The sequence below is a fragment of the Scyliorhinus torazame genome, chromosome 2 (assembly GCF_047496885.1).
Source record: "Scyliorhinus torazame isolate Kashiwa2021f chromosome 2, sScyTor2.1, whole genome shotgun sequence".
NCBI lineage: Eukaryota > Metazoa > Chordata > Chondrichthyes > Carcharhiniformes > Scyliorhinidae > Scyliorhinus > Scyliorhinus torazame.
Window position 1 is genome coordinate 273,406,440 of NC_092708.1, and position 27,393 is coordinate 273,433,832.

General features: G+C 44.2%; 1 protein-coding gene across 1 annotated transcript in view; it reads right to left on the reverse strand.

Annotated features, from left to right (window-relative positions):
• The window catches only part of stard9 (StAR-related lipid transfer (START) domain containing 9), a 388,283-nt gene that overhangs the window by 37,755 nt on the left and 323,135 nt on the right, over positions 1 to 27,393 (reverse strand). The window contains exons 23-24 of the mRNA XM_072487657.1: positions 18,378 to 18,909; positions 825 to 12,224 (exon numbers count right to left, since the gene is read on the reverse strand). Of these exons, the coding sequence (XP_072343758.1) occupies positions 825 to 12,224; positions 18,378 to 18,909 (11,932 nt within the window). The remainder of the gene's footprint in view (positions 1 to 824; positions 12,225 to 18,377; positions 18,910 to 27,393) is intronic.

Below are 27,393 nucleotides of genomic sequence, written 5' to 3' on the forward strand. Positions count from 1 at the left end.
CTTCTCCAATAATGCAAAGTAAGAAAGCAGCAAGAAAACCTGGAGTTCTCTAGTGAATTACTTGTATCAGTATACAAAGCATGGAGTCTTGCACTCTTCCACAAAAAAATATGTAGATGAGTGGCACATTAGATGTCAAATTGAAAATATATTTTAATCACGACATTTTTTTTATTCACAATGAGTTGTTACAATCCAGAAAGAACAATTTGAAAGGATGGTGGAAATAGGTTCTACAGTAACTTTGAAAAGTGAATTGCATAAATATACCTAAAAATGAAAAATTGCAGGCTATGGGGAAAGTAGGGACAAATTCGATAGCTCTTTTAGATCGTTCAGAGCTGACATACTGTAGGCTGAATGACCTCTTTCTATGCTGTGTGATTCTATGGTGTTCTATATGGGAAGTTCAGACTTTAAACATGGTATATCATGTATCAAAGTTAGGTGAACAGACTGTTATTTGACTCCCAGTGTGGCCATTCCTCAACATTGATTACATAATGGCTAATGAAGCATTCCCCAGTAGGGAATGATTGTAACTTGCAGCATTTTTATGTAGCTACCAAGGGCCAAGGAAATAAAAATAGAAGGGTGAAAATAAAACGTGAAGGAGAAGATTATTAGAAGTTGTAAGATAAACAACTTGTGAATGGCAAAGCCTTTGTGGTAAAAATAGGCAGTAATCTACATGCAAAATTACTTTGGATAAATTGGTTTTGGGTGACACGGAACTAGACTTTCATATCACATCACGGGGTTTTCAGCTACTGAATATACAACTAGGCAGCAAATGCAAAAAGGTGACAATTTCGTGCATGTACCTGTCATAAAGTTGCTGCCTTATAGGAACATTTAAGTCATCAGCTGCTCCACCTTGAAGTATTCTTAACAAAGCATCGGTTTCCCCCAGGCCATAATTCAGCTTTGCTTCCGTGAGTTCCACTGTCAATTGGTGCTGGTTAAAGTCCAGGTATATTCCCGACATGATCTGAGCACGCTCTTGGCGCAAGCTTTCGATTTCCTTCTTCCTTTCATCCTGATCCTCTGATTTGGAGTCCACCATTCCTGTAACTCCATCTCTTGTTTGTTTTTGCTCTATCTGTCTGTGTGAACTGGTGGATGTGCTAATACAATTTATTGTTGAAAGGGGACTATAGTGTACCCCAGACCAGTTGCAGAACTTGTTGTGCAAGGGTAAGTCTTCTGGGCCTGTGCAGTTTGCGGTCCTAGAATCGGACATTGGTGGCCTGTTGCAGCCAGTTGTGGAGGGAATCTCATTCAGAAGCACTTCTGTGTTGCATCCACTTGAGACTAAAGATTGGGCATCTTCAGTGGCAAATTCGATCGTCCCTTCACTCATTATCGATGTCCCGGACATGGAATTACAATCATTCATGGAATCATCTTGGTGTGGAGTTTGATCCTGTGGCATTCTATCCTTTTGTTCATGAGAGTCTATCCCATCTTCAGAAGGAAGGTTGTGCTGCACGGAAGACATACTGGAAGATCTGTGAAAGATTCTTCTAGATAGTCTCGTGGAACCATCAATGCTGTTATTAAAAGTGGGAGGAAAGAAAACCAGTGGAGAATTATGAAGTGTTGGTGGAAAAGCAGAAGAATTTGCTTGTTTTCTTCCATCAGTGTTTGAGGGAGAGTGCAACTGGATGTTTTGAAGAACCAATTGTGATTCTCTTTCCTTGGACTGTGTTGAGTTACAAAGTGGTGCTTCTTTAGCATGACCTACTCTCATCACATTTTTTTCATGTTGCCAATTGTGATGTTCATTGCGAGCCTTTGGTGCTTCTGACTTCACAGATGAGTGAATTGAATTGGATTTAATGCCGTCCTGTGGATCTGCTTCACTCTCTAGTTTAACGGAGTTTGACAAATCACGTGGTGTAAATTTACTTTGCTCGTGTAACAGAACCAAAGACACGTCATTTATTTCCACCACCTGTTCATCTTTGGTTTCCATTTGTGTGAAATTGATCTTTTTTTGCTGTTTTTCATTAAACCCATACCAAGAAGCAGGCCTTTGGTTCCTTTGCCGATATACAGAATGTCCACGTGGCTCTCCACCTTGAAGGCACAGAAAGGACTTGCTACGGGACCTCTGGTTCCCTGACCCAGCTTCAAATGTTTGAATTGGGGATGATGCTCGGTCCACTAGAACAGTTGACTTTATGTGAGCACGAGTAGGTTCTCGTCCAGTTTGAAGACTTTGTGCAAAACTCTTCATTTCTCTATCTTCAGAGAGACTGGGATAATTAGATTCCACCTTTGAAAATTCTGAAACACTTTCAAAAGAGCTGATACTTGTACCTTGTGAGAGGTCGCAGTGTATTGACGTCTCTGATGATGCTGCAACTGGTGAAATGCCTGGACTGAATGAAGAAACTTGTGAAGTGTTTGTTTTCAGTTTCTGAGCAACTAGTGAGGCAGGGGTTGATGTCCTCACAGATAAATCTCCACTTTCCGTGGAAGAAGGAGAACAAAGTGATTGTCTCAAGATAGCATGATGAGTATCGAGATCCGACACAGCACTGTTCGGTTGTCGTTCCTGCAGAGTTAATGTCACATTAGAGTGTTCTTGAGACACATTAACATCTGATCCAATCACTTTTACAATGACATTAAACTCTGGAGATCTTGGAATTTCATTTCTTGGATTTTCCTGGCTAACTTTGTCTATATTATGAGACAATATTTCTGTCTGAATAGCTACATCTACTACTGTCTGGGTACAACTGTCTACTGTTCTGGTTGTTCCTGATGTACCACTGTTCTGGTTAGTCTGTGAACTGGTTTTATTTGAATGGTCAGCATTTGGATGAATGTTACCCAATAGCTCTGTGGTGCTATGAAGAAGCTGTGAAAGATGGACAGAAAGGTTCTGAAGATTTGACCAGGGACCTTGTTGTACTGGTGTCTGCATTGGAGTTTGGGTGTAGCTTCTCTGGTGTCGACACAGCTTTTGGAGTTTCACTCTCCCCAAGGTTTGGGTTTCTTGGTTGCAGGTCAGTTTCAGAGACCCATTGGAGGAAGACTTTTCAGAGGGCTCTATTGGATAAAGAAGTACAATTTCATCGACTTGCGATCGAGCATTTTCAAACTCAGAATTAGAACTTGGAAACGGTGATGGTTGGAAGGATGAAGCAGCCATGGATGAGTAACGGGACCTTTGATAGTTATCCCCACCAAGGTCACCAGGATATGCAGCTTCAAAGGTCTCTCCTTGGAAGTCACTTACATTACTTAGTGTGTCAGATATTGCTCTTGTATTGACATAACAACTTAAATGTGAATTAAAGGGGGAATTTTGAACATTCAATCCATTGTCAACACTGGAACATCTCATGACTCTACCAGGATAACTTTGTTTTGATTGCAAATTACACACATTGCTTGCACTTCCAAAAGAACACTGCTTCCAATTAGCTCTGCTCACTTCATTGCTTTGCTGCTGATGGACATATGGATTAATATCACTGGAAGCAAAATGTAGTGAATCTTTCTTTTCACGGAAGCTCAATTCTACTTCAGAAAAGCGTTGGTCTTTGAGTTTTTCTTCAGTAAGGTTTCTTGGATGAAATTCACCAAATGTCGCTGAGATGCAATCATCATCACTTTGTCGTTTGACTGAATGATTACTCTGTCCTCGATTACAAGGTAAAGTGACCCTGGAATGGACTACTGCATTGCTAGTAGAAATCTGTGAATCTGTATTGACTGAAACCCTCTCACGTACAAGCTCAGGTTTAAGGTTTTGTTTCTGTCCATGTCTTCTATCCATGTCTCTTTCTCTGTACTCTTCTATTTGGTACGCACCCTGTTCTCCGTATGGTGATGCTGGAACATTACTTGGATTTAATGCATCCAGAGGTTTTGTGATCAATGCTGCAAGAGGACTGTGCCCACTGGAACCTTGAATTAGGAGATCAACATTGTGTGAAGGCAAATGGACAACTGGTATTGAATGTCTCTGCTTCAGTAATGGTGCCCTTGCCTCTTCTCCATGATGTTCTAGTTTAGTTGTAATTGTACTCATTGGATCCTTGCACGTACAAACATGTGACTGCAACTTGTTGATACCCCTCCCACAATGTCTGGTTCGAAGCTCTTTAAGTGAAAGGAATTCAATATCAATTTCTTCATCTGAACTTGAGTCCTTTGTTTTGTCTGTAATTGGCTTAGATTTAATTCTTTTAAGTCTTTGTAGTTTTTTCTTTAGAGCATTAGTTGTATTTGTGCAAGATCTCTTATCCGAGCCATTCAGAAATTCTGAATTGGAAGAACCTTGTCCTTCTGTACCCACCTCACTGATTTGGGCTACCGAAGAGCATTCCGAACAACTACTGTTACAAGAATCTGAAAGTACTGAGAGATCTGTGGTATGGCAAGTTCCATCCATTTCTGTGCTTCCATGTGACTGAGAATGGAATTCTCCAATCTTTTTGCATTGTTGGACTGAATTCACAATCTGCTCATAAATGTCATAACTCCGATCACTGCCATCTGGCAGATCACTTTCTTGAGAGGAAAATTTGTTGTATGTTTCAGCAGTAGCATAATTATTGTACAGGTCCTTTATTTGATATTTGGATTCATTTTTAAGTTGATGTCCTGGAGTCAATTGATTTTGAGTCTGTTGTAATTGTGCTACTGGCTGCTCTTGTCCATGGACCTGATGGACAGGGGTGCAGAATGGTACGCATCGGCCACTGTGCTGTATTCCTGATTTACATTCTGATGTAGCAGCCTCAACCATTTTCTGAGTCCCAGTTTGAACAGTAGCCTTGTGACTGCCCTCACGTACGTATTGAGGTAGGAAGTCAACTTCACTGGGGCACCAGGACTTCCTTTCCTCCTTTATATCATCTAAGACTTCATGATTTTTATTGTGGACATTCAGTAACAGCGCGCTTCCATTGCAAACCAGCTCTTGCTTAAAAGTACGCAGTTCATTTTCCAGCAGTAACTGTGCGTCTTCACACCTTTCACAACCACTTACCTCCTTGCTTGTTGACTCATTATTTGCTGAATCAGGTACACCTTTATCATTGCAGATTTTAGCATATCCAACTATCTCAGAAGAAGTCTCACTATCAGCTGGAACAGATTCTTCTCTACGCTTTAATGGTTGTTCCGATGTTGTGACATGCATGTTTAAAGGATTCACAGTTGGATCTGAAACACCCATCCCAACAAGATCTCCGTCAACCAAACCCACTGAAGAATTTTCCTCTTCCCTTCTGCAACGCAAGGCAATTTGTTTATGGTGGCCAAACGATTTAATAAGGCTTTGTGGTTTGAATACATTTACACAGTCAACATTTGAGGGATGGGCATCCTGGCATTTAATTTCTGCTTTTAACAGATACGAAGGTGACAGCCCAGCAATGCTTGAAGATTGCTCTTGAACAGACTGCTGAAGCCCTTTTTGAATGTGCTGGTACTGGTCCCTTCTTGCTACATTGTGCTTCTTTAACAGCACAGAACCTGAAGTGTTTTCCAAGGAGCTTGGCCCAGCTGATCTAGGCATGACAGCTTGCTTTGCATCATCTTCTAGTGTCCGATTTTCAATTGTTTTTTCTTTGCGAGGATACAATTTCTGTTCATTTTGGACCTCCTTTTCTTCTAGTTTTGCTGAGACGGATTTGGATGATGTGCACCTGCATGATTCTTCATGCTGATGGGCAAATGATCTTGATGGCAATACTTCAGATTTCCCATGTGTAACCGGATTTCCATCTAACTGGCAAATATCTTGCAGAGAACCTTTAATAACTTCAGTTTGTCTTTCAACATTTAAGGCAGAGGCTGAAAAACATGTATTGTATGTATTCCGATCATGTAAAAACAATGATTGATGGTTTTTAAAAACGTTGGGTTCTTGAGATAAAGTCACCATACTTAGATCTGAATGAATTATATTTTCTGAAGTTTTCTGCTCTTGATTAGCAACAGCCCCATTGCCAGCTTTTATCAAATAATGGTCAGCAAACCTACTCTGATCTGTCTGTGGATCAGCCTGAAAATCACTCACATCAGAAATAGTGGTTGGGTCAAATGAGTACCACATCACATGTCGACCTATCACCTCCTTTAAAATTACATCCTGACTTGGCAATGTATTAACAGATCTCCTTGCTGCCGAACATTCTTCCCTCTTGCCGATTGTACTGTTAATTTGGCAGTCGCCCGCACTGGTCTTTTCTTCATCCATTTCCTGAAGATTGTCTTTAAAGGTGAAACAGGATTCGGGCGGCCCCACACCACCACTCCTACTTTGCCATTCAATTGAATCCCTTCTTGATTTTGAGGTAACGGTGTCTTGGATGGTTGCTGCTGGCTTTGAAATTGACACCATATTTTCAAATGACATATTTTGGTCATTGTTCTGCAATAAAAGAGTGTCCTTTGAACACATGGCTTTGTCAGTAATAGACTTGCTTTCAGCTAACTGTTGCTGTGCAATATTTTCACAAAGCAATTTATGGTCTAGTCTCCTCTTCACATGAAAATTCTCATCATTATTACTTTCCACAGAATCAGCCATTGCATTATTCCTTCGAGGACCTTGCAACATTTTTAAATCCACGATTGCATGATTATCTAACCTTCTTGCTTGTGCAAGAAGATTTGTCCGCAGTTGCTGACTGTTTAATGAATGCTCGCCCATATCACAGAGTGAAACTGTTAAACAGCTTTCATGCCCATCAGGAAGCATTCCAAACATCTCTGTCTCTTGAAGTGCCTCACACACTGGGCTTTCTATCACAGGCAACATTTTCCCTTGTAATACCTTTTGCTCTTCGTTGTTAGTGATACTCACTGCTGATTTTATACATTTGGAAATCTTTGGGCAGTACTGCTCATTTATCTCACTCTCAGTTTCATCTACTATTGCCAGCGTAGTGACATCAACCTGCAGTGTATCCTGATATCTGTTTGCAAAAATTTGTCTTTCACTTTCATGTGCCGTACATGTGGAAATATGAAAGCTGTCTGCTCCCTGGTCATTGCACGTGCACCTTCTACTAACCATGTGAGGATTTTTGACAGTGTCTCGATGTTCAGTTTCAGCTCTGCTGAATCTTAGCATTTTTTCTTCACACATGTCATACTGCTCCTTTCGCATTGGAGATTCTTTTGAATTTGTGCCTATTTCAATATTTTTAGTATCTTCAACAGATCTTGGAGACAACAATGGATGAGAATGACTTTGCTTGGATCTATTGTTAGTGTCCAAGTGTGGTATTGATCCTTCCACTCGTGGACAGGTAGCCATTTTGATTTCTTGAGGGTCATTGTAAATTAACAGAGATCTGCCATTTCTTTCAGTGTTATTTCTAGTTTTCATTGAAAATTTGCTTTTAGCTGAGCCTTTGCCACTTTCAGAATTTTTAGTCATTGTCTCTGTAATTTCAGTGATCATATTGGTAACAGCTTTGGGTACACTGGTAGTTTCAGTCATCTCCTTTTGATCTGGAGTACAGTCAACCACCATGAAGGGCAATTGATTATCTGCAGTTCCTGTTACATAATTTATGCCAGGGATATTCCTATTATTAGTCCTGCCCTCAAATCCAACAATTAGGTTATTCTCTTGAATTAACTCTCTGGCATCTCCTTCCTGGTTCGATTCCATACATAACCTTCGCACATCCTGAATGGTATCTGGCAGCAGGTCACTCCTCTTAGTTGGACATATTAGGAAATCAGTTCCCATTTGAATTTCACAATCATACTTTGACTGTCTTTGGTTTGAGACTGTTTCAGTGCTGCACTCAGTTTCTAGATGGTTCTCGCTTTCCACCACAACACTCTGAGCCACCATAAAGGCCTCTTGCTTGGTGTGCCCTAGTGCACTTCTTGTATGATTGGCATCATAAGAAGCATTGATCATGCTCTGAAATGCCATACTTGATGTGTCCACTGTGCTACAAGCTTCTGCGCAAGTCCAATCACTCAACTGAGAGCTCTCCTTGGCAGCTCCACCAGCTGCGTCCTCATTTGTGGTAATACATTTTCTTGTGCAAATTTGCTCTAAGCAATATTTAGAAGAGCTGAAGCCCCCAGGCATCCCATCTCCTTTCACTTCTGTCGCCTTTTGAAATGCTCTTTCTTCACCGTTATCATTCTCATTCAATTTTACAAAACCCTCATTATGAAAGAATATTACTTCATCCGGTTTGTTTCCACTTTTCTGTAAAGTAGAAAGTACACCAACTTCGGAGTCTTCTGCTATGTTGGTACTGTCTGTTCTGGTATTGTCACCTATTTCTGCCATACTAGATCTTCTGGTTATCAGACACATAGCTTGAAAATAATTGTCAGATGTTGCAGAATTTTTGCCAGTTTTCTCTGTTGTGTCACTCCCAGCACTGTTCCCCTTTGACTTGCTCTGTTCTTGATAGTCACATGCTACTCTCTGAATTAACTCTGCACAAATAATTCTCTTCTGATAATCTTCAGCATCCCTATCAAGCAATTCGTCTTCTGCACAGCCATCTTTCTGAATAATATGTTTGCAAGTTTCTGCAGAATTACTTTGCTTTTCACCATCGGCTTCCTCTTCTTCAAATTCCCCAGGAGATCCAGTGCCTGCCATTGTTACTGAAGCTTCAATCGGTAAATTGTGACCAAAGTAAGGTAGGTTTCCTTGAACCATCATGTTACTTTTGCTGAGTTTTGCTGCATTAACATGACCATCAATTTCTTCAGTATCTTTATGCTCACTTGCAAATCTTTCTTCTCTTCTGCTGTTTGCTTCAATAAACTGATCTGTTAATACGTCGATGCCCACATTATTTAGGTTAGCATCTGTTTCTTTATAGTCATTGGTAGATTGAATAACCTCAGTTTTCAATCCATTCCTATTTGTCTGCAGATTTTCTGTTTCCAGTTGGCATACCACGTTCTCCATTATCGGGATTCTTTCCATGTTGGGTCTACATGATATTTCTGATTCTTCTTCAACTAGTCTGTTAATATTTTCAGGCTTTTTGATAAGAGGCTGTGGCAGGTGACCCCTTGAAATAGATTCAACAGGAAAGTTGAGTTTGTTTGGAAGTATGCTGTAGGCTCTATTCAATTTTGCTGCAATATTGTAATCTAGATGAAATACATCCCAAAACCTGCTTTCAACTGCACTTGTTTTAGGTTCTTCAATAACAGAGTTGGGAGCACTTTGCCCAGAAGCAGGTAAATTTAATACAGTGTTTTTTTCTGCAAGAATATTGTCATTATGCTGTTGATCATGTGAGTCACCATTAAGTGGGATCCTTTTATAGTTCAAGCAGTCAACATCAGGATTGTCTGATGTTTTGCTCATCTTTTTCTCATTAATTCTGTCTTTTGATACACATTCTTCCTTTTTGTTTGATGCAGTGCGACTCACAATACTTTGTTCCTGTGAAAAAGAACTGCCAGTTGTCACCTGGAAATCTTCAGAACAAACCATACTCGTCCCCATGTGTAAATGCTCATCATCATCAGGAGTCTTGAGCTCACTGACCTTGGTTTCAGAATCCACTGGGTTAGTCACAGCCTGTAACAGAATTTCTGTTGAAGTAAACTTGCTGCCATTCCTCAAGAGACACAAATGGTTCTTTGCTTTCTGTAGATCATCATTTAGTACAGAACTGGACATCAGATCCCAATCGTCTTTTCCTTTGGTTACAGCACATCTTGTGTCTGGACTTCCCTGCATTATAATGGGTTTTACAGTTTGTCTGTCTCTATCGGGTACAAAAGATGATTGTTCTGTTTGACTATTTCCATCCTTCAGCAAGGTTGAGTTAACAATATCTGGATCCATACCTTGCACTGTACTAAGTTCCAAAAAAGGTTTGCTCTCGTCCCAGATTAAAGAGGGTGTCAGAATCCTGCTCTCAATGAGTAAGTTATTGTCTACTGTGCTATTCTTTTCCACATATACCTCACCTTCCACCACCACCTTGGGTTCTAGTACCTGTTTCAATGGCCCAGCACCTAATCCATAAAGGCTACTGGAATTACAAACAGCTGCAGGAGAAGAAGAATTGGAGGAGGTCTGGGATTCTGTCATATCATTAGATTGACTAAGGCAAGATAATTCTTCTGATTGTAGAATAAATCGTTTGTTGCCAGAAATAGAATTGAGCTTGGTTGTATTCACTCTTGAAGAACTGCCATGGATATATCTTCTGTGATCCCCGTCATCACCCAGGAGACTGCATTGAGACCATGTGCAGGTTCTCTCAGTTCCTGTGTTCTCTTGTTGTTTTTGCTGTGTTACCTCCATTTCAAAACCAACATTCTGCACAGAAACAATTGTGTCTGTACCAGATGTTGTAAGCTTCAAATAAGTGTTGGGCATAGAATGCTCTCCGAGTTCTTTCGATTCCATTAATGAACAAGATTGCTGAGCAGAAAGTATTCTATCTCGTACAACAGATATTTCTATTGGTATTTTTGTTGCTGGTGCATGCATAGTTTCTTCCTCCGAACTGCCAAGCACTTCAGTAACATGAGCCAAGCTACGATCAGTAGGACCCGGATCTTGCATCATTACTCCACAAGTCCTGGATGTACAGTTGAGAGGTTCCTTTGTTTGGGCTGAACCCTTTTCTTTATTTAATTTGCCACCTTTGTTCTCAGTGCATGGAGTGTTGTCTTCTAAGAGAGTAACAAATGCAGGGGTCTCATGAAAATTCTGGGTTGCATCATGATGCTGGGTATTGTGTGCTGGATCAAACTTAAACAAAGGGTGGACCCAATTATTTTCTGGTCCTTCAGCTAGTTCAGCCTCCACATCCCTACACATATCATTTTGCCCTAATGAGATTGCCATAACAGGAGACCCACAGGACGACCAAGCATCTGTCATGATCAGAGAGTCCATATCATTTTCATTATGCTCCAGATTTTCCAAATGTTTGCTTTTCCCTATCTCGGTTGCCCTCAACTCTGTGTCACTGCTCAAATAAAAACGCTGTCTTTTTAATTTCAGAGCTCCAGCACCCTCCTTTTTATCAATTACTACAGCAGGAACATGGTCGGTTTTGTTTCCATCACCTTCAGTCCAAGGTAGATTCCAGTACACTTCAGCGGGCATTTCATCTGATGTTGTTGACTCAGCCGAATCCATTCTGAAAATATCACTTCCCCCTTCCACATCAGCTAAGCTGTCCAGAGAAATACTTCTCCCTCTGTTTGCAAGTTTGCGCATGGTTATCTTATGAAAAGGAAAGCAAACATGGGCATCGCCTTCACTAGCATTCAGTGTGCCGGCTGGTTTGGGCTCCTTGTCCACCAGTGAATCTTGGGACATCTGACTGTCATCACTTTCGCTACAATCATCATACCACTTGCATTGCTGTCCCTCCAACTCTTCCTCCTGTAACTGCTCTTTTAAAGCACTTGCATATGCAGAAGAGAGAGAATCCACAGAATTCAAGCTTTCACCGTCTGATATTCCCTCCCCTCCAAACCAGCCCCTTAGTGAATCACTAGCAACCGTGGTGCTGGCATTTAGTATTTTGTCACTGTGCCACTTCCGTGTCTTGCCAGGGTGAGGTGCTGGTTCCCAAAGTACACTAAGATTCACCATTGAGGAAGCGCTCTTGATGGGAAGCCGCCCCTGGCTTGGGGAAGACCTTCGAGTGGCATTCTCCTTGCTGATCCTTTTGGCTCTGCTCAGTCGTCCACATGGTGGCTTTTTACAAATGCCGGAAGGTGATAACGTATTGCTAGCATTCATGAACAAACATTTCCATGTTAAATCCTGCTTCATGTCTTCATTAGTTACTTTAAGTAGCTTATTGGTGTTAGTTTGGAATTCTAATGAGCTTGCCATCAAATCTGATTTATGTGTCCTAGTCTCGGATAGCAAACAGCCCAATGAGTTTTTATTTTCAGGTATATCACTGATGAGTTGTTGGACTTCTGGCTGTAGGCAGCTTGCATCATCCATTTTTGGTTGCTCTTTGCTAGTGGAATGACTGCCCTTGGTTGATTGTTTCAAGGCATGGGTCTCTGAGACTTTCTCGTGTTGTACAGCCTTTTGTTTCTTATGTAATTGTCCCCATGTGGGTGAAACAACCTCGCTCCCTGGCTTTCTTGTATTGGGCAATCCCACTTGTTGCAGAGATCCCACTGAGCGAGACCGGTGTGCTGAATTTTGCTTCTTTATTGTTTGAGGTGAGGTAGCGGAGTTCTTTCTTTTCAGGAAATTACTGTAAAAAAAAGTATTGGAAGCATTAAATGCAATTACATTATTGGAAAAAATACATTTGATTTCAACATAATTTCTAATAGAGTACCCAATTTCTTTTTCACAATTAAGGGGGCAATTTAACGTGGCAAATCCACCTACCGTGCGCATTGTTTTGGATTGTGGGTGTCAGACCCACGCAGACACGGGGAGAATGTGCAAACTCCACATGGACTGTGGCCAGGGTCGAAGCCAGGTCCTAGCGCAGTGAGGCAGCAGTGCTAACCACTACACTGCTGCCCAAACTAATTCTAATTACTTTTATGATTCAGTCTATTCATAGCTGCATTGCTCTTAATTTTTAACGCAAGTTCTGAGACCCAAACTACCTCCTAGCATTTATATTGGTGTCAGCAGTGGTTCAGTGTGTGGTCCTGTTGCATTTGAGTCGTTCGCCGTACCAGCCTCCCCGAACAGGCGCCGGAATGTGGCGACTAGGGGCTTTTCACAGTAACTTCATTGAAGCTTACTTGTGACAATAAGCGATTTTCATTTCATTTCAAGTCCCATTCCCGATATCTGAGCACACATTTCAAGCTGGCACTCCAGTGCAGTACGGAGTGTGTGCCGGCCTTCCAATCAAAGCTCCATCTGCCTTCAGGTGGATGTGAAAGATCCCACAATTTTATTTTGAAGAGCTGGGAAGTTTTCTCCAGCGCCCACACCAATATTTATCAGCTATTGCCTGCTCATTATCTCATTGCTGTTTGTGGGAATTAGTTTCTGTGCCTCTTACATTACAACAGTGGCTACACTTCAAAAATACTTCTTCAGCTATAGAGCACTTTTGAGATTTCCCAAGATCGCAAAAAGTGCTCTCAAAATGGATGTCTGTCTTACATTGCTAAATCAGTTACTCCTAACCTAACTTGTAATTATAACCATTTTTATGGACAATGACCTACAGAAAATACATTCAAAAAGATACAAAACACGAAAACATTGGTTACGTCCAATTCTGGACAACATACTTCAGGAAGGATGTGAAGGTACTGGAAGGGTTACAAAGAACAAAGAAAGAAATGCTGAGCCTTTGGCTTTGATCTTCAAGTCATCTTTGTCAACAGGAATAGTGCCAGAAGACTGGAGGATAGCAAATGTCCCCTTGTTCAAGAAGGGGAGTAGAGACAACCCCGGTAACTATAGACCAGTGAGCCTTACTTCTGTGTGGGCAAAATCTTGGAAAGGTTTATAAGAGATAGGGTGTATAATCATCTGGAAAGGAATAATTTGATTAGACATAGTCAACACGGTTTCGTGAAGGGTAGGTCGTGCCTCACAAACCTTATTGAGTTCTTTGAGAAGGTGACCAAACAGGTGGATGAGGGTAAAGCAGTTGATGTGGTGTATATGGATTTCAGTAAAGCGTTTGATAAGGTTCCCCACGGTAGGCTACTGCAGAAAATACAGAAGCATGGGATTCAGGGAGATTTAGCAGTTTGGATCAGAAATTGGCTAGCTGGAAGAAGACAAAGGGTGGTGGTTGATGGGAAGTGTTCAGACTGGAGTCCAGTTACTAGTGGTGTACCACAAGGATCTGTTTTGGGGCCACTGCGGTTTGTCATTTTTATAAATGACCTGGAGGAGGGTGTAGAAGGATGGGCGAGTAAATTTGCAGATGACACTAAAGTCGGTGGAGTTGTGGACAGTGCGGAAGGATGTTACAAGTTACAGAGGGACATAGATAAGCTGCAGCGCTGGGCTGAGAGGTGGCAAATGGAGTTTAATGCAGAAAAGTGTGAGGTGATTCATTTTGGAAGGAATAACAGGAAGACCGAGTACTGGGCTAATGGTAAGATTCTTGGCAGTGTGGATGAGCAGAGAGATCTCGGTGTCCATGTACATAGATCCCTGAAAGTTGCCACTAGGGTTAAGAGGGTTGTTAAGAAGGCGTACGGTGTGCTAGCTTTTACTGGTAGAGGGATTGAGTTTCGGAGCCATGAGGTCATGTTGCAGCTGTACAAAACTCTGGTGCGGCCGCATTTGGAGTATTGCGTGCAATTCTGGTCACCGCATTATAGGAAGGATGTGGAAGCATTGGAAAGGGTGCAGAGGAGATTTACCAGAATGTTGCCTGATATGGAGGGAAGATCTTATGAGGAAAGGCTGAGGGACTTGAGGCTGTTTTCGTTAGGGAGATGGTTAAGAGGTGACTTAATTGAGGCATACAAGATGATCAGAGGATTGGATAGGGTGGACAGTGAGAGCCTTTTTCCTTGGATGGTGATGTCTAGCACGAGGGGACATAGCTTTAAATTGAGGGGAGATAGATATAAGACAGACGTCAGAGGTAGGTTCTTTACTCAGAGAGTAGTAAGGGTGTGGAATGCCCTGCCTGCAACAGTAGTGGACTTGCCAACACTAAGGGTATTCAAATGGTCATTGGATAGACATATGGACGAAAAGGGAATAGTGTAAATGAATAGTGTAAATGGGCTTTAGAGTGGTTTCACAGGTCGGCGCAACATCGCGGGCCGAAGGGCCTGTACTGCGCTGTTATGTTCTATGTACAGCACAGGAACAGGCCCTTCGGCCATCCAAGCCCGTGCCGACTTCTGTCAAGGCCTCAGCAATTTCCTCTCCAGCCTCCTTCAGTATTCTGGGGTAGATCCCATCAGGCCCTGGGGACTTATCTACCTTAATATTTTTTAAGACACCCAACACCTCGTCTTTTTGGATCTCAATGTGACCCAGACTCTCTACACACCCTTCTCCAGACTCAACATCTACCAATTCCTTCTCTTTGGTGAATACTGATGCAACGTATTCATTTAGTACCTCGCCCATTTCCCATGGCTCCACACATAGATTCCCTTGCCTATCCTTCAGTGGGCCACCCTTTCCCTGGCTACCCTCTTGCTTTTTATGTATGTGTAAAAAGCCTTGGGATTTTTCTTAACCCTATTTGCCAATGACTTTTTGTGACCCCTTCTAGCCCTCCTGACTCCTTGCTTAAGTTCCTTCCTACTTTCCTGATATTCCACACAGGCTTCGTCTGTTCCCAGCCTTTTAGCCCTGAAAAATGCCTCCTTTTTCTTTTTGACGAGGCCTACAATATCTCTCGTTATCCAAGGTTCCCGAAAATTGCCGTATTTATCCTTCTTCCTCGCAGGAACATGCCGGTCCTGAATTCCTTTCAACCGACACTTGAAAGCCTCCCACATGTCAGATGTTGATTTGCCCTCAAACATCCGCCCCCAATCTAGGTTCTTCAGTTCCCGCCTAATATTGTTATAATTAGCCTTCCCCCAATTTAGCACATTCACCGTAGGACCACTCTTATCCTTGTCCACCAGCACTTTAAAACTTACTGAATTGTGGTCACTGTTCCCGAAATGCTCCCCATTTAAACTTCTACCACCTGGCCGGGCTCATTCCCCAATACCAGGTCCAGTACTGCCCCTTCCCTAGTTGGACTGTCTACATATTGTTTTAAGAAGCCCTCCTGGATGCTCCTTACAAACTCTGCCCCGTCTAAGCCCCTGGCACTAAGTGAGTCCCAGTCAATATTGGGGAAGTTGAAGTCTCCCATCACCACAACCCTGTTGTTTTTACTCTTTTCCAAAATCTGTCTACCTATCTGCTCCTCTATCTCCCGCTGGCTGTTGGGAGGCCTGTAGTAAACCCCCAACATTGTGACTGCACCCTTCTTATTCCTGATCTCTACCCATATAGCCTCACTGCCCTCTGAGGTGTCCTCCCGCAGTACAGCTGTGATATCCTCCCTAACCAGTAGCTCAACTCCGCCACCCCTTTTACATCCCCCTCTATCCCGCCTGAAACATCGAAATCCTGGAACGTTTAGCTGCCAATACTGCCCTTCCCTCAACCAGGTCTCTGTAATGGCAACAACATCATAGTTCCAAGTACTAATCCAAGCTCTAAGTTCATCTGCCTTACCTGTAATACTACTTGTATTAAAACACATGCACTTCAGGCCACCAGACCCGCTGTGTTCAGCAACTTCTTCCTGTCTGCTCTGCCTCAGAGCCCCACTCTCCCTATTCCCTAGTTCTCCCTCAATGCTCTCACCTTCTGACCTATTGCTCCCGTGCCCATCCCCCTGCCATACTAGTTTAAACCCTCCCATGTGACGCTAGCAAAGATTGGTTGCAGAAAAGATTCACGAGAATGGTTCAAAGGATGAGGAGCTCCAGTCATGATGATGGATTGGAGAAGTTGGGATTGCTGACCTTGGAGTAGAGAAGGTTGAAAGGAGATTTGATAGGGAGTGTTCAAAATCATGAGGGGCTGGATTCTCCAATCCCGTGGCAGACTGTCCATGTCATCGTAAACGTCGTTGTGTTTTACGACGGCGTGAACGGGCCGCTCCCAGTACTAATTCTGGCCCCTACAGGGGGCCAGCATGGTGCTGGAGTGGTTCTCGCTGCTCCAGCTGCCGATCCCGGCGCGAACTGTGCGCCGTGGGATCCGCGCATGTGCAGTTGCGCCGGCACCAACGAGGACATGCGCAGTGACGCCGGCGCAAACACGCTCATGCGCAGTGGCCTCCTTCAACGCGCCAGCCCTGACGCAATATTAACTACAGGGGCCGGCGCATAGGAAAGGAGCACCCCCCCCCCCCCCCCCGGGACGGGACGGACCCCCCCCCCCCCCGGGACGGACCCCCCCTCCCTCCCCTCCCCCCCACAGGCCACCACCCAACCCTACCACGCCGAGGTCCCGCCGGCCCAGAGCAGGTTAGAACGGCGCCGGCGGGACTCAGCTCTTTTCGTACGGATGCTCGGCTCATCCGGGCCGGTGAATCGGCGGGCCGGCCGTGTAGAGCGGCCCATGACCGGCGCCGTGCCAACCACGCTGGCGCTGATACTCCGCACGGCGGCGTGGCCCGTTCGCGGGGATTCTCCGGCCCGGCCCAGGGCTGGGAGAATCCCGCCCAAGATGTCTAGACAGAATAGATAGGGAGAAATTGTTCCCATTAGAAGGTTCAAGAACCATGAGCGCACAGATTTAAGGCAATTGGTAAAAGAAGCAATGGGATTTGAGGGAAAACTTCTTTGAGTAGAAAATGCTCCCGAGTGTCTTGGAGGCAGGTCCAATCGAGGGAATTGGATCATTATTTCAAAAGGACAAACGTACAGGCCAACGGGGAGAAGGCAGGGGCATAGTAAACTCTTTCTCAGCATTCAACAATAACACTGAATGATCCCCAATACCTCAATAAGATCCCCTCAGCCTTCTTTCATTTAGTCTAAATATTCAGCTTCTGTCATTTCTCACAATCTTTCAGGGGTCTCAAGTCAGGTGTAAAGAAACACCATATAATTAACACATACAAACCATGCTTCCTCCAAAGTTCGGTGACCTCATTCACTCCACAGCTGAGCCACTAACCCACACCTGCCACCAGGAACCAGCTTACCAAAATGACAGCCAACAGGGTCTTCCAGAAGGATCTTTGTTGGGGCATATTCTTAATGATTTAGATGATGGAATAGAAAGCCACATTTCCAAATTTTCCAATGACACAAAGGGAGGCGGCAGTGTAGACAGAAGGGTACAATTGTAAGAGATATTTATAGATTAAGTGAAAGGGTAAAAATGTGGCAAAAGGACTTTGAACCTAAAAAGGGCAGAACCTCATAAATGATGAAAAGTTAGAAATAGTGGGGATCCAAAGAGACTTGGGGGCTTAGATCCACAGATTATGAAAATATCATGAACAGGTTCAGAAAACAGTTTAAAAAAAAAAGCTGATAACATTTACATCGAGAGGACTAGAATACAAGGAGATAGAAGTTGTGCTTCAGCTATACAAAGCACTGTAGAGCACACCTAGAGTGCTGAGAGCGGTTCTGGCCCCCACAATACTGTGGTGGAGCACCAGCATAGCTCCTGTGCTGAAGTCTCTGGAGTGGGGCTTGATCCTACAACCTTGTAACAGAGGCACGCCTGCTACCACCAATCTACCACTGGTCTCCCTTTCAAATTGCTGATCTATTCTGTACTTCGTGTTTTTGATTTGTCAAATTTGTTTTAATGAGTAAGAGGATGTGTACTTTATTCCAAAGCATAAAAGGGCAGTTCAACGGTTTTCCCCCAGTTAATTTCCCCCAGCCACAAACAACCCCATTTCTGTGTAACTCGAGCATACCTGTAAACTGGGGCATACTGTGGGTGCAGGCGTGATACCAGGTCATTTGAATCCGAATGCCTCCTAGTTAGTAAAGGAACAGATGGTGAATGCTTTTTTGCTGGTAATGTGTACGGAGGAAATGATTTGTTCCATTTGGTCAGCTGTGGATTTGAACTGGCTTGTGATGTGCTTGTTTTGTCCATGATCGGTGGTTTGAGTTGATCTTTGCTGAGTAAACTTGCAGCCTCCAAGTGTTGCAGGTTTGTTTTTGCTTCCAAAAGCTTGTGCTTCCCGGCAATTCTCTCCAGCTGGTACCTGACTCTTTTCTTGCTGATATTTCGCTCAGCCTTCCTCAGTGAGTGTTTCTGCAGCAGTTCCAACTGCACCAGTCGCTTCCTATCCTGCTCGATCAAAGAAATTTCCTCAGTTTGTGGTGTGATTTGTACCCCGCACTCAGTGAACGATGCAGTGTCTGTCTGTATACCCAGCTCTCGACGGTGCTGCTCCAGGGACACTAAACGCTTCCCTTCATTCACTAGACATTGTTGGTCTGAGAATAAAGGAAGAGACAGCTGTTAGCACGGCAATAACAAGATGCTGCAGATGCAGATAAAGAATGGGACACTTCGTCAATTTAGATCAGGCTCAGTACCATGAGGAGCCAAATATAAATTTGACTGATACTGGACTTGTTTGCGGGGCTTTGGAAATCCAGCAATAAAACAGGTAGGAGTTGCGAGTTTCAGAAGGTGACTGTCTTTCAGAGTACTCCTTGTGGGGGAATTATTTTGCCAAACCTTAAAGGAAGCCTTTGGCCTTCTTTCTGTCAATTGTGTTTTTTCTTACCCTCCTGTGATCTTCTCCATAATCACACCACCCCTCCCACCCCCATACCAAGCCCTGATCTCTGCTTCCCTTACTGGGGTCCTGCTGTGGGTGCTTGCTGCTTGTTTTCCCACATGCAGCTGGCCAACCCATTAATCTGACCAGCTGCAGGGTGGGAAACAGAAAAAAGAATGACAGTTTATATTATGGGAAGTACAATAGTCGTAAACTCTGCCGAACCTTTCTGGATTTTCCCTGCAATTTTGTCCTTTCCATACCTCCTCACAAGGTGATGTGTTGGGTACTCTGCTACACAGACGAACCAACACGGTTGCGAATCCTACAACTCAGATTTATTGCTAACATTTATTTACAGTGGTAAACTGGTTACTGAGGTTCGATCATAACCCTAGAATCTGTGGACCTATTCCTAACGCTATCTTGTAGTGGCACTCAGCACATGGTGGATGTCTGAGTGGCTTGCTGTGAGCTCTGTGCCCTGAGCTGTCTCCTGCTGGAATGCTCAGGAAGTGTCGTGTTCCCTGTTTTGTAGTGTGTATGCTCTTGCCTGTGATTGGCTGTGGTGTTGTGTGTGTGTTGATCTGTCCATCAGTATGTATGTGCTATGATGTTTACCTGAATATCATGACTCAAGGTTGATTGCCTTTCATCAGAACCAGAAGTTAGAGATTTAACAGTTTATAAGTAGTAGAGCCAAGGCAAAGTGGGGCAGGGTAAGAACAAAAGGGAAGGTCGGTAATAGGGTGGAGGACAACATATATTTGAACAGACTAATGAGGCTGATCAGATTGTGGTCTCAACGGTACTTTCCCAGCTATCCCGATACCCTTTAACCCCATGGTTAAGAATCTATCTGCACTTCTGGTGGCGGCTATGAGCTGAACGGCTGCATGAAAGGTGGCCCACATGTAAGAACTTCGACCCTGGTGCCAACTTTAGCCCCAACAAACGGGCACCAAAAGTACTGATAATCTCCCAGATTAATCACTCATCAACCGCACTGCCAAGCAGGTTGGGAAAGGATCAGAGGCCCAGCCGAAAAGCCAGTAAAGACAAGGGGAGGGAAACATAGAACGATACAGCGCAGTACAGGCCCTTTGGCCCACGATGTTGCACCGAAACAAAAGCCAAAAACCTCAACCTTGGAACAGGGAACCGCACATGGAGGCACAAAACGGGCGAAGGTTGACCCCGCAGAGCTTCCAGCGCAGACCCAGGAGCTGATGGACAAATTGACAGGCTTCATTACCTCGGAGATCCAGAGACATAGGGAAGAGATGAGAAAAGACCTCCTGACAGCCGTCGAGGTGCACTGGAGGCCACATGGGCACACACGAGAGAGACAATGAACAACATGGAGCTATAGGCCCAGGTAAAGATGACACGGGACCTCGAAAAAGCTGCCACGGACCAATGGGACTGGACCATGGCACTGAGGCCTAGGTGGCGAGGCTGGTTAAGACCCAGAGAGGGTTGAAGGATAAAGTTGACAACCGAGAGAACCGATCGAGTTAGGAAAACCTGAGAATGGTGGGGCTGCTGGAGGGAACAGAGGGAGAAACCCCACAGTATACACAGCAGCGATGTTCCGGAAGCTATTGGCGAGGAGGGCCTCACCAATCTCAAGGAGGTAGACGGCGCCCACAGGTCACTTTGACTGCGGCCCAGGACTATCCCCGCCCCCCATGGAGGCTGGATGCAGGTCTCCAAGCCGGTAAGGAATTCCTAGAATTTACAGTGTAGAAGGAGGCCATTCGGCCCATAGAATCTGCACCGGCCATTGGAAAGAGCACTCTAATTAGGTCCGCATCCACCCTATCCCCGTCCCCAACCTAACATTTTGGACATTAAGGGGCAATTTAGCGTGGCCAATCCACCTAACCTGCACATCTTTGGACTGTGGGAGGAAGCCGGAGCACCCGGAGGAAACCAACGTAGACACGGGAAGAAAGTGCAAACTCCACACAGTTGAGCCCGGGTCCCTGGAGCTGTGAGGCAACAGTACTAGCCATTGTGCAACCATGCCGCCCTAATTCTGTACAAAGATATCCCAAGCCATTGACGGTTATGTAACCTGCAACCAGAATGGGGAGATCTCACCCTTCACGTTCTGGGAGGTACTGAAGGCAGTGATCAGAGGCAACATCATAGCTTATATGGTTCTTAGGGACTGGAAAGAAAGGGCAGAATAGCAGCGGCTGATCGACTCCATACTGGATGTGGATCAACAGTACTCCACAGCGCAACTGCTGGCAGAGAGAAAAAATCTGCAGAACAAATTTGATCTGCTCGCCACAACGAAGGCAGTCCACCAGCTCCGCCAGGCACGTGTAGCCTTCTACAGACATGGAGACAAGGCCAGCCGCATCCTGGCACACCAGCTAAGAAAGCAAGCAGCCGCAAAAGAGATAGCCCAAGTTAGGGATAGAAATGGTAGGATGATAGCAGACCCGCCCCGGAGGAGGACTGGTGATGGAACAATTCCTCAACAATTGGATACACCAGTGTGCGGGAGGACAGGAAACAAGAGCTGGAAGCACTGCTAGTGCTGGGCAAAATCGTAGAGTGCATTAATTTCATGCTATCAGGGAAAGCCGCACGACCGGACAGGTTCCCGGTAGACGTTTACAAAGAATTTGCAGCAGTGCTGGCCCCGCACTTGCAGGAGTTGTTCAACGTCTCACTGTCAAAGGGGGCCCTGCCGCCCACACAGGCCTCGATCTCACTGATCCCCAAAAAGGACAAAGACCCGACAGAGTATGGAGCATACAGACCCATCTCTCTCTTAAACTAAATTCTAATGATATAATTTACCCTGCAGTTTGAGAGGGAGAAGCTGCAATCAGATGTAACGGTATTACAATTAAATAAGGGTAACTACAAAGACATGAGGGAGGAGCTGGCCAGAGTTGATTGGAAAAGGAGCCTAGCAGGGAAGACAGTGGAACAGCAATGGCAGGAGTTTTGGGGGGTTATTAGGGAGGCACAACAGAAATTCATCCCAAAGAGGAGGAAACATGCTAAGGTGAGGACAAGGCATCCATGGCTGACGAGGGATGTCAAGGACAGCATAAAGGCTAAAGAAAAAGCATGCAAAGTGGCAAGGATTAGTGGGAAACCAGAGGATTGGGAAGCCTTTAAAAGCGAGCAGAGGACAACCAAAAAAGCAATAAGGAGGGAGAAGATGAAGTGGGAGTGCAAGCTAGCTAGTAATATAAAGGAAGATAGGAAGAGATGTTTTCAATATATAAAAGGTAAGAGAGAGACAAAAATAGACATTGTACCACTAGAAAATGTGGCTGGAGAAGTAATAATAGGAAACAAAGAAATGGCAGATGAACTGAACAGTTACTTTGCATCAGTCTTCACGGTGGAAAACACCAGTGGGATGCCAGAGCTCCAGGAGAACCAGGGGGCAGAGGTGAGTGCAGTGACCATTACTAAGGAGAAGGTTCTGAGGAAACTGAAAGGTCTGAAGGTGGAGAAGTCACCTGGACCGGATCCTGAAAGAGATAGCTGAGGAAATTGTGGAGGCATTAGTGATGATCTTTCAGGAATCACTGGAGGCAGGAAGGGTTCCAGAGGACTGGAAGGTGGCTAATGTAACAACACTGTTTAAGAAGGGAGGGAGGCAGAAGACGGGAAATTATAGGCCGCTTAGCCTGACTTTGGTCATTGGTAAGATTTTAGAGTATTATTAAAGATGAGATCACGAAGCACTTGGAAGGGCATGGTAAAATAGGACTGAGTCAGCACGGCTTTGTCAAAGGGAGGTCGTGTCTGACAAATCTGTTAGAGTTCTTTGAGGAGGTAACAAGGGAAGTTAGACAAATAAGAATCAGTGCACGTGATTTATTTAGATTTCCAGAAGGCCTTTGACAAGGTGCCGCATAGGAGACTATTAAATAAGTTAAGAGCTCATGGTGTTCAGGATAAGATCCTGGCATGGATAGAGGATTGGCTGACTGGCAGAAGGCAAAGAGTGGGGATAAAGGGATCTTTTTCAGGATGGCACTGGTGACTAGTGGTGTGCCTCAGGGGTCTGTGCTGGGACCACAACTTTTTACAATATACATTAATGATCTGGAAGAAGGTACTGAAGGCACTGTTGCTAAATTTGCAGATTATACAAAGATCTATAGAGGGACAGGTAGTATTGAGGAAGCAAGGGGGCTGCATAAGGACTTGGACATGCTAGGAGAGTTGGCAATGAAGTGGCAAATGAAATACAAAATGGAAAAGTGTGAGGTTATGCACTTTGGAAGGAGGCATTTCGGCATAGACTATTTTCTAAATGAGGAAATGCTTCGGAAAGCAGAAGCACTAAGGGACTTGGGAGTCCTTGTTCACGATTCTCTTAAGGTTAACGTGCAGGTTCAGTCAGCAGTTCAGAAGGTAAATGCAATGTTAGCATTCATGTCAAGAGGGCTAGAATACAAGACCAGGGATGTACTTCTGAGGCTGTATAAGGCTCTGGTCAGACCCCATTTGGAGTATTGTGAGCAGTCTTGGGCCCCGTATGTAAGGAAGGTTGTGCTGGCCTTGGAAAGGGTCCAGAGGAGGTTCACAAGAATGATCCCTGGAATGAAGAGCTTGTCGTATGAGGAACGGTTGAGGACTCTGGGTCTGTACTCGTTGGAGTTTAGAAGGATGAGAGCGGATCTTATTGAAACTTATAAGATACTGCGAGGCCTGGATAGAGTGGACGTGGATAGCACTTGTAGGAAAAACTAGAACCAGAGGACACCATCTCAGACTAAAGGGACGATCCTTTAAAATAGAGATGAGGAAGAATTTCTTCAGCCAGAGGGTGGTGAATCTGTGGAACTCTTTGCCGCAGAAGGCAGTGGAGGCCAATTCACTGAGTGTCTTTAAGACAGAGATAGATAGGTTCTTGATTAATAAGGGGATCAGGGGTTATGGGGAGAATAGGGATGAGAAAATATCAGCCATGATTGAATGGCGGAGCAGACTCGATGGGCCGTGTAGCCTAATTCTGCTCCTATGTCTTATGGTCTTAAACATTGATGCAGTCCTAGCAAAAGCACTGGCGAGGCGCCTGGAGAGCTGCCTTCCAGAAGTGGTTTGTTACGGGCAGACAACTAACAGCAAATGTCAGACACCAGCTGAATGTAATAAAGACCCCATCCGGGGAGAGGATGCCAGAGGTAATCATTTCTCTGGACACTGAGAAAGCCTTCGATCAAATAGAATGGAGGTAATTCATGAAGGTGCTTGAACGGTTTGGGTTTGGAGCAGGGTTATCCGCGTAGATGAAGATCCTGTACAGAACTCCCAGTGCAAACGTACGGAAGAACGCCACCAGCTCCCAATACTTTCGGCTGCACTTGGGAATGAGGCAGGGGTGCCCCTTATCCCCACTCCTGTTCACACTGGTAATCGAATCACTGGCCATCGCCCTTAGATCGGCGGGGTGGTGAACGGGCATTTGGAGAGAGGGCATAGAGCATAGTCTCGCTCTGTGCGGATGATCTGCTTCTCTACATGAGAAACCCTCTAACCAGCCTTCTGGACTTAACACCGAGTTCAACAACTTCAGACTGTTAACTCACTCCTCCACCTTCACCCCATTTTAATTTCAATCAATTTATTTTCATTTCTCATTTTTCATTGATTCATTATTCCATCCCCCTTTTCATCCTGCTTTCCATCCTGTTTTTCCCTTACCATCGTCTCCCCTCCCCCAACACCACCCCACTGGGGTTATCTGTTCCCTGTTCCAGGTTGTTCTTTGACACACTACTTACCTTTGTTCTACCATTAACACATTCTGATCACTCAATGTGCCACGATCAGCACCCTGCTTAACCATGATCACCACCATTTACATTCCCTTTGTCTTTTTGTCCACAATTTATTTGCCAATCTCTTCCCAGCCTCCAAATATCTCTGGCCATCAATCCAGTCCTTTTACTGCACACCTACCCCCCCCCCCCCCCCCCCACACACAACAGCATAAACCTCATCTTATTTCCAGTTCTCTCTAGCTCTAACGAAGAGTCTTCCAGACTCAAAACGTAGCACTGTTCCTCCACAGATGCTGTCAGACCTGCTAATATTTTCCAGCATTTTGTTTTCGATCCCTACTTTTATATTCAATTCCCCTTGCAATAAACAACAAAATTCCATTTGTCTTCGTCACTTGCTGTACCTGCTGTAATGTTTTTGTGGTTCATATCCCAGGAGACCCAGATCCCACTACCTCAAGAGTTCTGCAGTCTCTCTCCATGTAGCTAATACGCTGCTTTTCTATTCTTCCTGCCAAAGTGCACAAGTTTCTTTGGTTCTGTCACATTTTTGCTCCTCAATTAACCTGCCTATATACCCGTGCAGGCTACTTTTTCAAGGTAAAAGATGGCTCTTCACCTATCTTTGGGTCACCAGCAAATTTAGCAACTGTACATTTGTTCCTTTCATCTAAATCATTGATTTAAAAATTGTAAATAGTTGAGGCAGCAGCACTGTAGCACAGTGACTAGCACTGTGGCTTCACAGCGCCAGGGTCCCAGGTTCGATTCCCCGCTGGTTCACTGTCTGTGCGGAGTCTGCACATTCTCCCCGCGTCTGTATTGCTTTCCTCCGGGTGCTCCGGTTTCCTCCCACAGTCCAAAGACGTGCAGCTTAGGTGGATTAGCCATAATAAAATTGCCCTTAGTGTCCAAAAAAAAGGTTAGGGGGGGCTATTGGGTTACGGGGATAGGGTGTAAGTGAGGGCTTAAGTGGGTCAGTGCAGACTTAATGGGCCGAATGGCCTCCTTCTGCACTGTATGTTCGATGTTCACTGAGCCCTTTGGCACCCTACTGGTTACATCTTGCCGAAAATTACCCATTTATGCCTACTCTGTTTCCTATTACCTAACCAATTCTCTATCCATGATATGTTACCACTTACATCATGCACTTTCATTTTCCACATCCACAATTTGCCCTTGATCCATGTTGCTTGTTATTTCCTCAAAAGGATTCTGAACATAATTTCCTTTTCACTAAACCATGTTGTCTGCCTGATTTGATCGAGATTTTCTAACTGCCCCACTCCTTAGTAATACTTTCCATAATTTTCCCAATGATAGATGTTAGGCTAACTGACCTGTAGTTTCCTGCTTTCTCCCTCCTATCGTAGATTAAAGACTTATATTTGCTATTTTACAATCTGACGGGACCTTTCCTGAATCTAGATAATTTTGGGAAATTAAAGCCGATAAGTCTACTATCTCAGCAGCTACTTTTGTGACCCTAGGATAAATTCCCTCAGGACCTGGGGACTTGCCAGCTTTTAGTTCTTTTAATTTTCTCAGTACTCTTCCCATGATGATTTAAATTGTTTTATTTTCCCCCTTCCCTTCACCTCATGATGCACACTTATTTCTTGGATATTATTTATATCCTCTACAGTAAAGACAGATGCAAAAATATCTGTCCAATTCATCAGCTATTTTCTTATTTTCCATTATTAATTTCCCAGACCCTCTCTCTAGTGAACCAATGCTCAGCTCTTTTCCTTTTTAGATACCTGTAGAAACTTTTAAAACTTTTTATATTTCTAGCTAGCTTTATCGCCTACTCTAAGTCCTCCCTCCTTATTAATCTTTTTGTCAATCTTTGCTGTTTTTTATATTATATCCAATCTTCTGACCTCCCATTAATCTTTGCAGAATTGTACATTTTTCTTCTGATCTTAGTTAACCACTGCTGGCACATCCTTCGCCTAGAATCTTTCTCACTGGAGGGTGCTTTGCTGAGTGGTATGAAATTTCTCCTTAAATGTCTGTCTACTGACCTTTGCCGAAACCGAAGTTCCCAGTTCACTTGAGCCAGCTCTGTCTTCACATCCCCATAATTGCTCGTATTGAAATTTAAAACACTAGTCTTATACCAACTCATCTCTCCCTCAAACTGAATATAAAATTCAAACATGTTATGATCACTTTTACTTAGGAGCACCTTTATCCCATCTGAACGGGATCCCTGGTTGTCCACTCAGAGCCAGCGCGGATCAGCTGGCAGATGTGTTCGCGGACATCTTTAACCTGTTCCTACTCCGCACCGAGGTCCCCACTTGCTTCAAGAAGACGCCATCATGCCGGTGCCAAAGAAGAACCAGGCAACGTGCCTCATTGACTACCGTCCGGTGGCCTTGACTTCAGTCGTAATGAAGTGCTTCGAG